Below are 12,728 nucleotides of genomic sequence, written 5' to 3'. Positions count from 1 at the left end.
ATAGAAATATCTGTATCAGCTAATCAACTCTGACATTTTAATTTAATCTTTCTATTCGAATATAAATAAAAGATATTTGGTTCCGAAATATTATCAAATACTAATAAAGTAAGGAAGATATTGCAGAGGTAACTATTAGAAGACGCCAGAGTTAGGCTCATGAAGCCCACGCCCAAAATTGAGCTCGTGAAAAGACACCAGAGTTCAGCTCGGGAAAAGGTATTAGAGACGAACCAGGGCAAAGAACGCTCTAGTTGAGCCAAAGTAGACAAAAGGTGGAATTGAGCCGAGCGAGACAAAAGTCAGAGTTGAACCATGGGAACCAAGGCTAGAGTCGAACCGTGGGAACCAAGGCCAGAGTTGAGTAGTGGGAAGCAAAAATCGAGTCGGGTCATGGGGAACGAAGGTAAAGTTGAGTCAAGAGGAGGTTTAGTGTGGATCTCCATCAACCCCTGAATCATACTTATTGGCACGAATAAGAAAGAAGCTTATGTATTACATTAATACAAAACGGTAATCAATATGTTATGTATACCTCATTTACCGTTATGTATACATAGTATATATAACGGTATATTACCGTTATGTATGAGCGCCCTCATACATAACACCACTATATACAACGCTTTTTTTGGTACATAGATAACGGAAATTTATCGTTATGTATGAGCGTTTTTTTTAGTAGTGAGTGTCTCAAGCCCGACAAAAGCTGCAGAATTAGTTACAGTGGGGATAAAAGGCACATTACGACGGGAAAGTTAGAAGGTACACACGGAGTACGTGAAAAGGAGATTTTACATCTATACCCCTTTGTAGCCTACCAATATAAATAGGAGAATCGTCGTCATTGTAAAGTTTTCATGTTTGTGAGGTAATGAATCAATCGATGAGTGGGTGGAATGTGGATTTGCTCAAGAGCATTGTTGATGAGGCTGATCTTAAGAATATTATGAGTATCCCTCTTCTTCCGAATTTTGGATCAGATAAGATGATTTGGCATTATTCTAATAATGATAGCTACCCTGTCAAGTCCGCCTATAAATTAGCAAGTTCGCTCACTTTGGATACCACCTACAAAGTTGAGGGTCAATGGGAATGTCTCTGGAAAGTTGATGTGCCTCCTAAAGTCAAGAATTTCTTATGGAGGGCTGCTAGAGATAATTTACCGTCCAAGCAACGCCTTCTCTCCCGGGGTGTCGCTGTTGGGGGGGGGATGTCCTATCTGTAAAAGAGGCTTTGAGAACCTCTGGCATTCGTTCTTCTACTGCCCATTCGCGGAGGATTGTTGGAGGCAGGGAGGACTACAGAGTTACGTTTCTGGAGTTACAGACAGTTGCGAGTCTTTCGAGCAGGCCCTCTTTTTGCTTTTGAGAGATTCTGACAATTAGCGGAAAGCTAAGGTGTGCATGCTTCTTTGGCAAATCTGGAGAGATAGGAATGCGATGGTGTGGCAGAATGAGTTCCCGGTCCCTACTCGCTCTATTTTACGTGCTGATGTGGCGCGGAATGATTGGAAAGCCATGCGGAAGCCAACGACGCAGAGGCAGCGGGTCGGGGCTTCTTGCGTGGGGTGGCATTCTATTCCGGAGGGGTCGTTTATCTGCAATGTTGACGCCGCATTCTTTGAGGAGGATCAGTCCATGGGTATTGGTGTCGCTATACGAAACCATGAGGGGCACTTTGTGATCGGCAAAACTATAAAGCTTAATGGCCGTAGGAGTGTTGTGGAGGGAGAGCTTCTCGGCATTAAGGAGGCGTTATCTTGGATTAAGGAGCTTGGGCTTGTTACAGGTTGGGTTGAAAATGATAGCTTACAGGCGTGTAATCTCATCACCTCTGGAGACAGGAACTTGCTTGAGATTGGTGCCATTGCTGCTGCTTGCCGTCTTGAGTTGAGGGTGTTGTCGAACTTTAGTATGCGTCATGTAAGGAGAGAACAAAATGCCATCGCTCATTGTTTAGCGAAGGCCGCGCGAGATATCACTACACATCATGTCTGGAAAGAACCCCCGTCCTTTGTGGTGGGTCATCTCCTTGTCCCATGTTCATGTGTTTGAATAATATATCTCCGTTTTTCCTCAACAAAAAAAAAATAAATAAATAAAGTTCTCTCAATATTTTCTATGTGTTTGATACGCAGGTTTAAACTCATTTTCCTCTAATTCGCTTACCGAGTTTTTTAGATATGTTGTGAGTAAAGTCATCAGACTTACATTATAACTATTATGCAAGTCTTAGAGATATAAAGATGTAACATTTTTATTAAATATGTATCATTTTTTAATTTTTATATTTAAATATTTTATGTTAAGTATTGAATTAAAAATACTGAGAAGTGAAATGATGAGTATAAGTTTATAATATTGAATCAAAAACATTTCATAAACTTTTGAAAAAATTATCTTATTATACCAATTTTCATACGTAAAGTAATGAAGTTGAAAATCAAAACGAGAAAATTTTCATATAATGAAGCGGAAGACATTATTTTTGGGTCAACCCTATAGGATTTTGGGTTAATTTCGGGTCGACTCTATTGAGTGTGGGGCTATTCGGGTTGCACCTTTTATCGAGTTGAAAATTTTCAGCCCTCACCTCTTGAATTGACAGGTTAATCTGGCCCACTCACGAGTTTCGAGTTGAATTGACATCCTTACTTGTAGGTCAAAATTATTGATCGATACTTATATAGTATAATTCAAAATCCATATCAATATCGTATTTATAATCTTATTAGTGTCTGATGATATTACTCTTTTGGTATTAATCTTTTGAAAAATCATTATACAATACGATTAGTGATTCTTTGCCTCCCTGAGGAATTTTTATTTCAAAATTCTGCAATTCTAAATCTTGTAGCTTAATAATATACTCCAGTTGTAGAAGATTAATACCTAGGAGCTGAGATCCTGAGTTCGAGTTCTCCGTCACACGATTTTTATTTTTTTTATTTATATATATAATTTATCAAAAAAAGAAAAAGAAATAGATCCTCAATTATTCAAGAATCAAAACCCCCATCTCACTCCAAAAATCATGAAAACTCGTCGCCACCACCTCAATTTGCTGCAACTCCCACCGCCACCGCCGCCTTCGACCATGACAGCCGCAATTCACCGCGCCGGCCACCACTGCGATTTGAACATACCACTCAAGCAGCTTAAAATATTGCATTTATATGAGCGTGTTTTTTGGTCTAGTAATAAAATAATTAATGCATGAAACCTATTCGAGTTCACAGTCAAGAGATCTTTAAGGATTATTTGTTCGACAATCAAAAAACATATTACTTCTTTTCCGAAGCGAAGCAGTACATGTATTTAAAGACATGACATCCCTTTGAACCGTTGCTATGGATAGTTCAATGTAAGTTCAACAAGAAACAAACAAAAGAAAAGAAAAGAGTGAGCTCAAATCCCAAACTCAACAACATGACTTATTTGCACCAATTCGTTCCAAAAAGGTTCAAGTATATAACTAGTAACTAGAGAAATACGAGCTAGCTAGTGAAATAAAGCCGCCCGGATACTTGCTTCAACCTGCAATCACAACAAGAAGAGAGGAAACAGGACTTAAGAACTAATTAATGTTAAATCACAAAGAGAGGAGAGAAAAAAGGAGTTAAGAACGAATGTTTGATCAGAGAGAGACAGACCCATGTCAAAATAGCAACACAACTTAAATCAACTAATTGACTGAAAAATTAGTCAATCACTAGCTACATGACTTGAATCAACTGTTACTCGATTGCTAGCTATATTAGCGTGTATAATTATCCAATTACTATGTAGGATACTTGTGAAATCCGATTCACATGCAATGAAATGAAAGTTGGAGTATCATGAATGGCATGATCCCATTTCTACTATGATAAACCATGAACAATGTGTTATGGGTATGGCAAAATGTATAAATCAGCTCCGATTTTCTGGATCTCTTATCCATCACCTAATTAAGCTGGTATTTCAATTCTGCCTATGTAGAACAAATATACAATCACATGACCAGCAAGAGACTTCCTTGAGCTGTTCTACTCCAACAAAGGGTACAAACCAACATAGCACTAACGGGAATGAAAGCAATGACAGTTTAATGAAGTATAAATGTTTTACATACTTCCTCTCCAAAATGTGTAAATCAGCTCAAAATTTTAGCAACATATCCATAATTGCTTTTATCATCTAATCTAATAATTTCAATTCTATCTACGAAGTAGAGCACATATACAATCACATTGCTTATATAATCTAATCTGATATTTCAATTCTACCTATAATATGACCAATGCTGCGTGATCATTCAGTAGCTTAATAGCATAGCAATGCAGCCCTAACGGTGATCAATTGAGAATATCATATATTTTTGTTACTCTACACAGCTCTCACCTCGAACCAACCAGGCTGATAAATAAGAAATTAAACGAAATCGCAAGCACAACAAATTACCTCACAAAATAATCCATAAACGAACAACAAACTGGAATACAATCAAAACGAATACGATAAAAGCGAATCGATTACAAAAGGAGCTAGGGTTGAGGCGAATTACCTGGTTTCCAAATGATGGAGGCTCAGAATCAAAAGCCATCTTCCATAGCTCGGCGTTTTTGCGCTCGTGTTCGCGGCGCAACTTGGGGAGGGCGATGAGATAGGATAATGCCGTTCCGCCGAAGCAGACATGATAAATCGGGTCACCGGAAATGGTCTCGATGTATTTGGCGCAATAATCGGCCGGCCATGCAAAGCTTACCGGCGTTCTTCACGCTTTTAACGTTGAGATAGGGTTTGAGGTGCGCCGGCAAATCTTTCACCTTCAAGCCCTTGATCTCGTTGTAGAATGCCTTCAACGCCATCTTCGTGACCTATTAGCGCTGCGCGATTGAGTGGGAGAGAGAGTTAGAGAGAGAAATGGGGATGCATGTGAAGATTGGGGAAGAAAAATTAGAAATATTTTTGTGTATATATATTCCCAATAACGAGATAGCCCAAGATTATAAATTGAGCTCTAAAATAACACTTCACAAATTTTGAATAAAAGTAAGTTTAAGTTTGATTTACAACAAAAAAATTCTATTGTACTGTCTTCACTCTCGTAGTTGTAGATCAAAATTATTAGTCGATACTTTTATATAATTCAAAATCTATATTAATATCGTTCCCCCTTCGTCCCACAAATTTTAACACGTATTTTTTTAGCCGTCCCACGAATCTTTATACATTTTCAAATAAGGTAATAATTAGTCCAAAAATATTACATTCCCTCCTACATTATCACTTTATTAAGGGGGTGTATTCGTTGTGAAATTTGATGGATTTCTATGGATTTTAAAAGTATGGGTGTATTCGTTCAAGACTTTTAAAAGTCTGCAGAAATCTGGGTGTATTCGTTCAAGACTTTTAAAAGTCCATATAAATCTAGGTGTATTCGTTCAAGACTTTTTAAAATCCATACAAATCTAGGTGTATTCGTTATTCCATTGACTTAAAATCCAGAATGACTTTCATGGATTTCATCCAAAAAATACACACGACGAATTCCGGCCAAGAACCACGAGAATTGAAATCCATGAAGTTTTAAGCGAGCGCTGAATTCCAGTGTCCGCGGCCAAGAAGCCAGCGAGCGCTGAGTTCCAGCGCCCGCTGGAACTCAGCAATCTTTGACAAGAGATACAGAATTCGTTCATCTACCCTCTAAAGTCCCTTCTCACCCTTTTTTTTCCAGAATTCTCGCCTCTCCCTCTCACTTTCTACTGACACTCATATTTCTCTCTCACACGGTTCGGCTCTTTCTCCCTCCATCTCTGACTCCGGCGAAGTCCAACGTCGCCGCCGCCGCTTGGGCCGACGAGCGCCGCTGGAGCTGCTGCTGCTTGCCCGGAGTAGAGATCGCCGCCGACTACCGCTGCTGCTTCGCTGGAGTCGCGGCCTGGAGCTGCCTGAGATCGACGGCCTGGAGTTGCTGCTGCTCGTCCGGTGGTCAGCGGCTCGCCGGAACCCATAAAAAGTCACAAACAAAAGAAATACATTTTGATATAAACAAGCACTTGCAGACTACAAAAAATCCGAAAAAAAAAATGAGAATGATAGGGTGAATGCAACATTCAGAATCAGAACCTGAGTGGTTTCGCGCAAATTAGCGCCGGAAATATTCATGATTTTGCAACTCAAAATTCAAATGAGAACACAGAGAATTCTTTGATGTTGATGGCGGCCGAAGCTCGACACATTCATAATCGACCATGACACTTTTGTTTATTGAGAAATGCACTAAGCCCCTCAAATTGTTGATGGCGGCCGACACATTCATAATAGATTTGACCTCTCTTAATTTTCTGTTTTGCTAATAATTATGGGTAAATCCCAGCGGTCGTTGGAATTGCTAATAATTATGTGTAAATCCCAGCGGTCGCTGGGTTTCCAGCGCTCGCTGGGTCTTTTCTAGCGGGCGCTGGTTCTCCGCGGGCCCTGGTTTCATGGAATTCAATTCCAAAATTATCCCGTAAAGTCTTCGAAAATCAGTGAAAATCGGGGTGAAATCCAACCACGAATTCTTTGAAAGTCGTCTGGAATCTATGTGAATTCCATGAAATTTAAATTCCATGGACTTTTTAAAGTCTGTGGAAATCCACAACGAATACACCCCCTAAATTTTCTCAACTACTTTTATCACTTTATTACCTTATCTCTTATATTTTATCACTTTTATACTTTATTACCTACACACTTAAAACACTAATCTACAACTCCTTAATTTTCGTATCGAAACCAAATGTGTTAAGATTCGTGAATCTACAATTCCTTAATTCTAGTGTTGAAAACAAACGTGTCAAGATTCGTGGGGTGGATGGAGTATTTATATATGATATTAGTCTTTTGGTATTACTCTTTTTGGTATATTTAAATCTTAATCTTTCGAAAAATAATCTTTAAGCCTATAATATGATTGGGCGCATTCTTATGAGGCTACGACCCCATTGAATCCAGTGTTGGGATCTCTCAGACTAGCGCACCAAAATTGGCCCAATAAAAAGAAAAAGTTTAGCCCAAAATAAACATATACTCCTACATATATATGGGCCGACTCGGGAGACAGCTTTCCAGCTCAGCCCTAGCTGAAATCCTTAAAATTGCAAACTAGCCCTCGTACTCAATAAATATCACAAACCAACCTCGTTGATTCTCTATATTTAACACCACTTCTCACTGTATTCTCACATCAGCTTTGAAATGTCTCCTCTCCGCTCTCAAACCCTAATCCGACTAACAACCTGCGCCTTGTCCTCTTCCGCCGCCTGGCCGAGAGTTCTCCGCCGCCTCTCCACTCTGCCTGATTCTAGCTTGCAGGTGGAGCTCGCTGCCGCGGAGGAATCGGAGGCCAAGGCGAAGGCAAACGCGGTGGAGAAAATTGAGGACGTTATCCACAGTTTCATTGTTAGGAGATCTCGGCCGGATTGGCTGACATTCGTCCCCGGGGGTTCCTACTGGGTTCCACCCCGCCGCACGTCGTACGGCGTCTCCGGAATTGTTGAGACGCTCTCTAATGCTCTCACCGAAGAGGAGTATTTGTCTCTCACCACCGTGCAGGGATGGCCTTCCTCCTCATTCTATATTCACAATGGTAAATATTGTTATTGACTTCCGTTCATGTCTTTTGTGCTGTTTTTATGAGCTAAAATGGGCAAATGATGTACTCTTCAGAGTGGAATGCTCGATTATGTTCGAGTATGATGACACTCCATCTGAATAGGAAGATCTGATGCTTCTGGAACTTGTTTGTTGTAGAATTCATGTTTTATTTTTTGCTTTGGCTCATTTTAGTTCTCAAGATTTTGAAAATTGATTGTTTGTTTTTATTTTTGAAACGTTTTTTTTGTCCACATATTTTCATATATTTAACAAACGAAGAAGCCTGTGATGTCAATATGTATCTAACCTGAATTTCAATATTAATGATGTTGATTTCATTTGACTAGGACGAACTGAGGCTTTTTTTTAAACCGAAAGTTTTATATTTCTAATCTTGTGTATAAGGATCGTTTATTTTTTCATTTCCATTGCTTTTCGTTAGGTCTTGGAATTTGAACAAAATAAGAAGCCTGTGATGTTAATTTGTATGTATCTAACCTGAGATTCAATAAATATTAATGATGTTGATTTCATTGACTAGGACGAACTGAGGCTTCTATTTTGGTTTCTTTTCTATGCAAGTGGTGGGTATTCCATGAATGATGAGAACAATATTTTTACAGTTATCCCTGTCTGATAAAATTCTAATGCTGATTTCTTGTAATCTGACATGTAATACCCCACCAAATTACTTGACATTTAAATATGGTTCAAATTTTTATAATTTCCTTTGTTATTCAAACTTGTTTGAGGATGATGAGACAAACATTTTTCACAGTTATCCCTGTCTGATAAATTTCTGCTGAAAAGTTTGTGATCTGACTTTAGTAACATTTTCAGGTTTTAAGCAATAATGTAAAATTCACACGTTTGTATATTCAATTGTTTCTTTGTTTATTCGACTGTTTTTCATTTGTTGATGATCGACGTTTGTATATTCATTTGTTTCTTAGTTTTAACTGAATGTTTTTTTTGGTTTTGATTGCAGATACATCTTCTTATCAAGTGGGCTTTATAGGTGGTGAGGAAGAGATGTCACCTACTACTGTAGTAATACATGAGGAAGAAGGCAAAGGCAAAGCTGATGTTGAGTAGAATTAGGAAGAGATGTCACCTACCACTGTAGATATGTAAATATAGTATTAGCTTCATCGAATATTACTATGTATAGAAAACTTGGTCGCCTAGCATAAAACTATTTGTAATATTTGTATGTAACACTTCTCTTTAATATCTCTTATACCAGGCATAATTCTTTGGCAACTTCATATTCTGTTTCATTTTTCTTTCATAATCTCTTGGAATGAAATAATAGTATTCTATAATGTCGTTGAACGTTAAATTAAGAGAAAATGAGAACTTTTTATTTACAAATATTTGCACAATAAGCTTGATCATATAATTAAAAACTTCCGGCATGTTCACTGTACATATTACAACTAAAAGAAACAAAAGAAAACTGAGTGGAGGAATCAAAGGAGATTAGAATCATCATATTATGGAAAAAGGTGTATGGTGAACTTTACCACCATATAATGTTTGAACAAAGGTATAATAACTTTATCAGTTATCAACGCACAACAAGTAACTCAAGGCTTTTATATCGGACTCTCTGCTCCGGGACTCCCCAGCTCTGGAGCAATTACTCTCTCACAACGGATTATGAAGAAGAACTCGATGAAACAGTTGAATACCATAAAAGCCGCGTTTTTTACTCTCGTAAAGGTAACATATGAAAGTTGCATAGGTTTATACTTCTTTCGAATCACTGACTATTGCATAACACAAGTAAATTTGTACTGACCTCAATAGAGGCCTAGCATTCTTAGCTCGGTCACATGGCTGGGATCAAGTTCCGACACATCCTTGTTAGCTTCGCGGTCTTCTACCACATACTCCTGATACAGGGGAAAAAACAAAGCAAACTGAAATCACTAATGCAAGATAGTAACATCTCAAGTTATAAGATCTGCAAAAGAACACAATCAAAACCTTTGTCAATTCCTGCTTGGCAAGAACGTGGTAGTGCCGTTCGTTGATCCTCTGACCGCATATTATTGCAATGAAGAAGCCATAGAGCAAACCCACCAGAACAATAGCCAGAACTGTAAAGCATTAAAGTTGGGTAACAAGTTTCTCAGAGCTTTGTTTCTTTTAAAAAGCAAAAGGAATGCAAATGCAAAAATGTATCATGTATCACACATACCAAATGCACATTCTGGTCACATACTATAAGTACTAACTGAATCAAAAACCATAATGGGAAGTGTAAAAGGCTCCAATAGTTTACATGGCAAAGAAAATCAAGAATGCAGCACGATGTAGGTGGCAAAAACTAGCACTGGACTTATTTAATTTCCTAGATGATATTAGTGTCTTGCATCCCGACTCCAGTTAAGCAGTTCTTGATATTTGTCTTAGGTTGCCTAACAGCACCATTTCCCATCTAATTCCAAGAAAGTACAATTTAAACAAGGCATTTTTATACTAAAAAATAAATAAATTGCACATGATAGCGTAGAAGAAAAGGATGCAGTTACCAGCCATAGTATAAAATCCATATGGATGTTCCTCATAACCAAACATCTCCCGTAGTTCTTCTCCATAAAATTTGTACACCAGCACACCTAGAAATGCAACAACCTAAGGAAAGTTTTAGTATAGAATTATTAGTAAGGCATACAATTGAATTATTAAAAGGTGACATCTTCAAGTGAATAGCAAAAGCACAGAGAGTAATCACTTGAAAGTTCTGAAATATAAAACTGAAGACTTTCTAAAATTAATGTCTTATAGTAAAAGTTTTGCAGGGAAGAAGCATGTTGTTACCAGCTGAACAATAACAAAAATGATCGCGTGGTCCCTTGCAACGAGAAATTGAAATTTTAACCTCAACCACCAACGATCAGGAGGGACATTCGCCCGCAATATGAACTTTGCCCTGCATTCTGTACAGTGAGCAAAAGCAAAGCCCTCCTGAATTGTGGAAGGCACAAAGATACTCAAGATTTTTTTTCTGGAGAAAGAACGAGGGGAAAAAAGTACTTGGTATCAACTCTGTATCAGCAAATAGAAATATACCTTTGTCGACCTCCAATTATCAAGACAAGATCTGTGGACATACTTTTGGGTTCCTTTGCAATGGCATGGAGCTATTAAATCTTCTCCTGCATAAATTGATGAAAGGATCAATAAAACAAGAAAAAGAAACACAATATTATGACAATAACAACTCATCTAAAGTTAAAGGAGTATTCAGAGGATCATTTGGGTCACAAAATGCAAACCAGTTTTCCCAAGAATAGGTATCCCAGGTTTTCAATATCAATACACTATGAGTGCAGATAACCAATAAAGACCTTCAGCATCAAGGCAGATGCGGCACTGCGGTTGGTCTGTGCAAACTAGAGAAATACTCTCATCAATTTCGGGAACTGATGGATGCTCAGAAGCTACAGAAGATTCCACACCCACAGTTATTTCAATTGAGGAAGAAGATTCTTCTAATCTTTCTGCTATACTAGGCTGTGATAAAATGGGCTCTGTTTCTGATGAATCCTCTGCCCGAATATCATGCTTTACTAATTGCATTGCTGGACCTTTGGCAGAAAATTAAATAAAAAAAATCATGATGAATACAGACGCTACTATTGAGCATATCAATGCAGAGCTTCCTCCTTCCTGCATGGTGTGATAACACAGAGGTAAAATCAGCTAAAAGAGTCCTAAAGCTTACAAGTACATCAGTTAAAGAAACTGCATATTTACAGCTCAAATAATATTCAACCCTGTCGTATGTACTATTACATTCCAATGCAATCCGTGCCACTATAAATGTTACTGCAATCTTCAATCTTATTCAAACATAGCATACACCAACCAACTTCAACTCATTCTCTGATACTTTCCATTAGAAACTTGTCATTCTATCCTCTTCAAAATATCATCCTTTAGGTTATTATTAAGTTACTTTGGCTGGAAATATGACATGAGATTACATGAAAATCTAACAAGAACTCCAAGGATTGGCTCAACATGATCAAAAAAATATGCATATGACCTATAAACACGCGTATAGGTCTTTGTTAAATAAATCAGAATATTGTCCCTGACTTCTTTCAATTGTAAATGTGTTGTTGATTCTGGTTGTAGCAGTTTGTACAGGCTGTGTATGAAGATATGATTAAACAATGACATACATCCCCACATAAAAATATCCCGTGGCATTCTCATACAATGAGAGCACATAATGCTTAAATGGGAGAGTGAGATGAAGGGAATTCCATTTCTTGTCGAACGAGCTATATCCAAAGAGCCAAACTAGCTTCTCCACAAGCCACATCACATTTCAACACTACAATTCCAATAGCTACAAGCAACCAAAAGGGCAGTCAACGACCTATTCAATTATGTCCCCTTTGTTTTCAGGATAAGATCAGGAGAGGTCATTACATTCAAGGCATTGACTTTACACAACACTTCGTAATACTACAAAACAGGAAACAGAGACCATGATCCCCTAATTTTGAAATTCTAAGCACCAGTAATACAGCACAAGAATCACGAAAAACTATCAGCATACAGAAATGTAGCACGTAATCTGGCAATCATAGCAAATGAACAAGTACAATGGTGAGCACGGCATAAAATTCATTGAGAATTCTCAATAATTGGGTACAGTCAAGATGAATGATGAATCAAAAAACTATAATGCGATATATACAACAAAATGATTGGTTCAGTGACCTGATTTTTAAGCAGTATGCAGAATCTCACACGAGCATCGGTCCGCAACAAAATCAGTCGAGTGATTTCAATAGGAAGATGGAAAAACAATAACACTAATTAGGGTTTTGGAATGTAGAGAAGAAGACGTAGCTGACGAAACGATAGCGTCGAGAAGGAGAGAGAGGTGTGTGTGTGTGTGTGATTGCGGAAAAAAAATTCGTCCGTCACCCGACAGACCTGACCAAGACGGCGGGGGAAATTACGATTTTGCCGACGTTGACATTAATTTGGAATATTATATCCATTATTATTTGCTATTTTTACAACTTTTTAAGTATTTGTAAACTTGATTCTTTATAACTCGAATTTTTTTAA

At 38.0% G+C, this 12,728-nt stretch overlaps 3 protein-coding genes and 4 non-coding genes across 12 annotated transcripts; 6 read left to right on the top strand and 1 right to left on the bottom strand.

Moving 5' to 3' along the window:
• Positions 1-874: 874 nt before the first annotated feature.
• On the top strand, positions 875-2,146 carry LOC131009319 (uncharacterized). Its single transcript, XM_057936621.1, has 3 exons — positions 875-1,201; positions 1,389-2,021; positions 2,141-2,146. Exons 1-3 carry the CDS (start codon positions 875-877, stop codon positions 2,144-2,146), a joined length of 966 nt encoding a protein of 321 aa, XP_057792604.1.
• A 1,116-nt stretch (positions 2,147-3,262) lies between these two features.
• On the bottom strand, positions 3,263-12,636 carry LOC130989602 (uncharacterized). Of its 6 annotated transcripts, XR_009090703.1 has the most exons (9): positions 12,372-12,623; positions 10,985-11,306; positions 10,707-10,792; positions 10,455-10,601; positions 10,166-10,268; positions 9,618-9,730; positions 9,430-9,523; positions 4,549-4,870; positions 3,263-3,539 (listed from the first exon to the last, which is right to left on the bottom strand). XR_009090703.1 is itself a non-coding variant. In XM_057913632.1 (8 exons), the coding sequence occupies exons 2-7, from the start codon at positions 11,214-11,216 to the stop codon at positions 9,431-9,433; spliced, it is 774 nt and encodes a 257-aa protein (XP_057769615.1). In that variant the 5' UTR covers positions 11,217-11,306; positions 12,372-12,623; the 3' UTR covers positions 9,090-9,344; position 9,430. The 6 variants fall into 6 exon arrangements, 5 of the variants coding, with proteins under 5 accessions (XP_057769615.1, XP_057769605.1, XP_057769597.1 ...); XM_057913632.1 differs by lacking the exons at positions 3,263-3,539; positions 4,549-4,870 and adding an exon at positions 9,090-9,344; XM_057913622.1 differs by lacking the exons at positions 3,263-3,539; positions 4,549-4,870 and having other exon boundaries at positions 9,090-9,523; positions 12,372-12,636.
• LOC130989625 (uncharacterized) lies at positions 7,143-8,905 on the top strand. Its single transcript, XM_057913654.1, has 2 exons — positions 7,143-7,617; positions 8,614-8,905. The coding sequence occupies exons 1-2, from the start codon at positions 7,227-7,229 to the stop codon at positions 8,718-8,720; spliced, it is 498 nt and encodes a 165-aa protein (XP_057769637.1). The 5' UTR covers positions 7,143-7,226; the 3' UTR covers positions 8,721-8,905.
• Positions 7,687-7,759, top strand: LOC131007419 (small nucleolar RNA snoR64a). The gene has a single exon (XR_009096120.1). It is a non-coding gene; the product is annotated as a small nucleolar RNA snoR64a (small nucleolar RNA).
• LOC131007421 (small nucleolar RNA snoR20a) lies at positions 7,907-7,985 on the top strand. Its single transcript, XR_009096122.1, has one exon. It is a non-coding gene; the product is annotated as a small nucleolar RNA snoR20a (small nucleolar RNA).
• Positions 8,217-8,301, top strand: LOC131007400 (small nucleolar RNA R38). The gene has a single exon (XR_009096102.1). It is a non-coding gene; the product is annotated as a small nucleolar RNA R38 (small nucleolar RNA).
• LOC131007401 (small nucleolar RNA R38) lies at positions 8,371-8,454 on the top strand. The gene has a single exon (XR_009096103.1). It is a non-coding gene; the product is annotated as a small nucleolar RNA R38 (small nucleolar RNA).
• Positions 12,637-12,728: the final 92 nt, after the last annotated feature.

This window comes from Salvia miltiorrhiza, chromosome 1 (genome assembly GCF_028751815.1).
Source record: "Salvia miltiorrhiza cultivar Shanhuang (shh) chromosome 1, IMPLAD_Smil_shh, whole genome shotgun sequence".
In the NCBI taxonomy this organism is placed as follows: domain Eukaryota; kingdom Viridiplantae; phylum Streptophyta; class Magnoliopsida; order Lamiales; family Lamiaceae; genus Salvia; species Salvia miltiorrhiza.
This window is presented reverse-complemented; position numbering and strand designations above follow the sequence as displayed.

What these genes read in the sequence shown, in the direction of transcription:
- LOC130989602 (XM_057913603.1), bottom strand. Translation starts at nt 11,216, where the DNA reads ATGCAATTAGTAAAGCATGATATTCGGGCAGAGGATTCATCAGAAACA. An exon ending in ATAATTGGAGGTCGACAAAG is followed by an intron (nt 10,602 to 10,706) that starts GTATATTTCTAT and finishes TCCACAATTCAG; the next exon opens with GAGGGCTTTGCTTTTGCTCA. An exon ending in TTTTTGTTATTGTTCAGCTG is followed by an intron (nt 10,269 to 10,454) that starts GTAACAACATGC and finishes AACTTTCCTTAG; the next exon opens with GTTGTTGCATTTCTAGGTGT.
- LOC130989625 (XM_057913654.1), top strand. Translation starts at nt 7,227, where the DNA reads ATGTCTCCTCTCCGCTCTCAAACCCTAATCCGACTAACAACCTGCGCC. An exon ending in CTCATTCTATATTCACAATG is followed by an intron (nt 7,618 to 8,613) that starts GTAAATATTGTT and finishes TTTTGATTGCAG; the next exon opens with ATACATCTTCTTATCAAGTG.
- LOC131009319 (XM_057936621.1), top strand. Translation starts at nt 875, where the DNA reads ATGAATCAATCGATGAGTGGGTGGAATGTGGATTTGCTCAAGAGCATT. An exon ending in TTCTCTCCCGGGGTGTCGCT is followed by an intron (nt 1,202 to 1,388) that starts GTTGGGGGGGGG and finishes TCTGACAATTAG; the next exon opens with CGGAAAGCTAAGGTGTGCAT.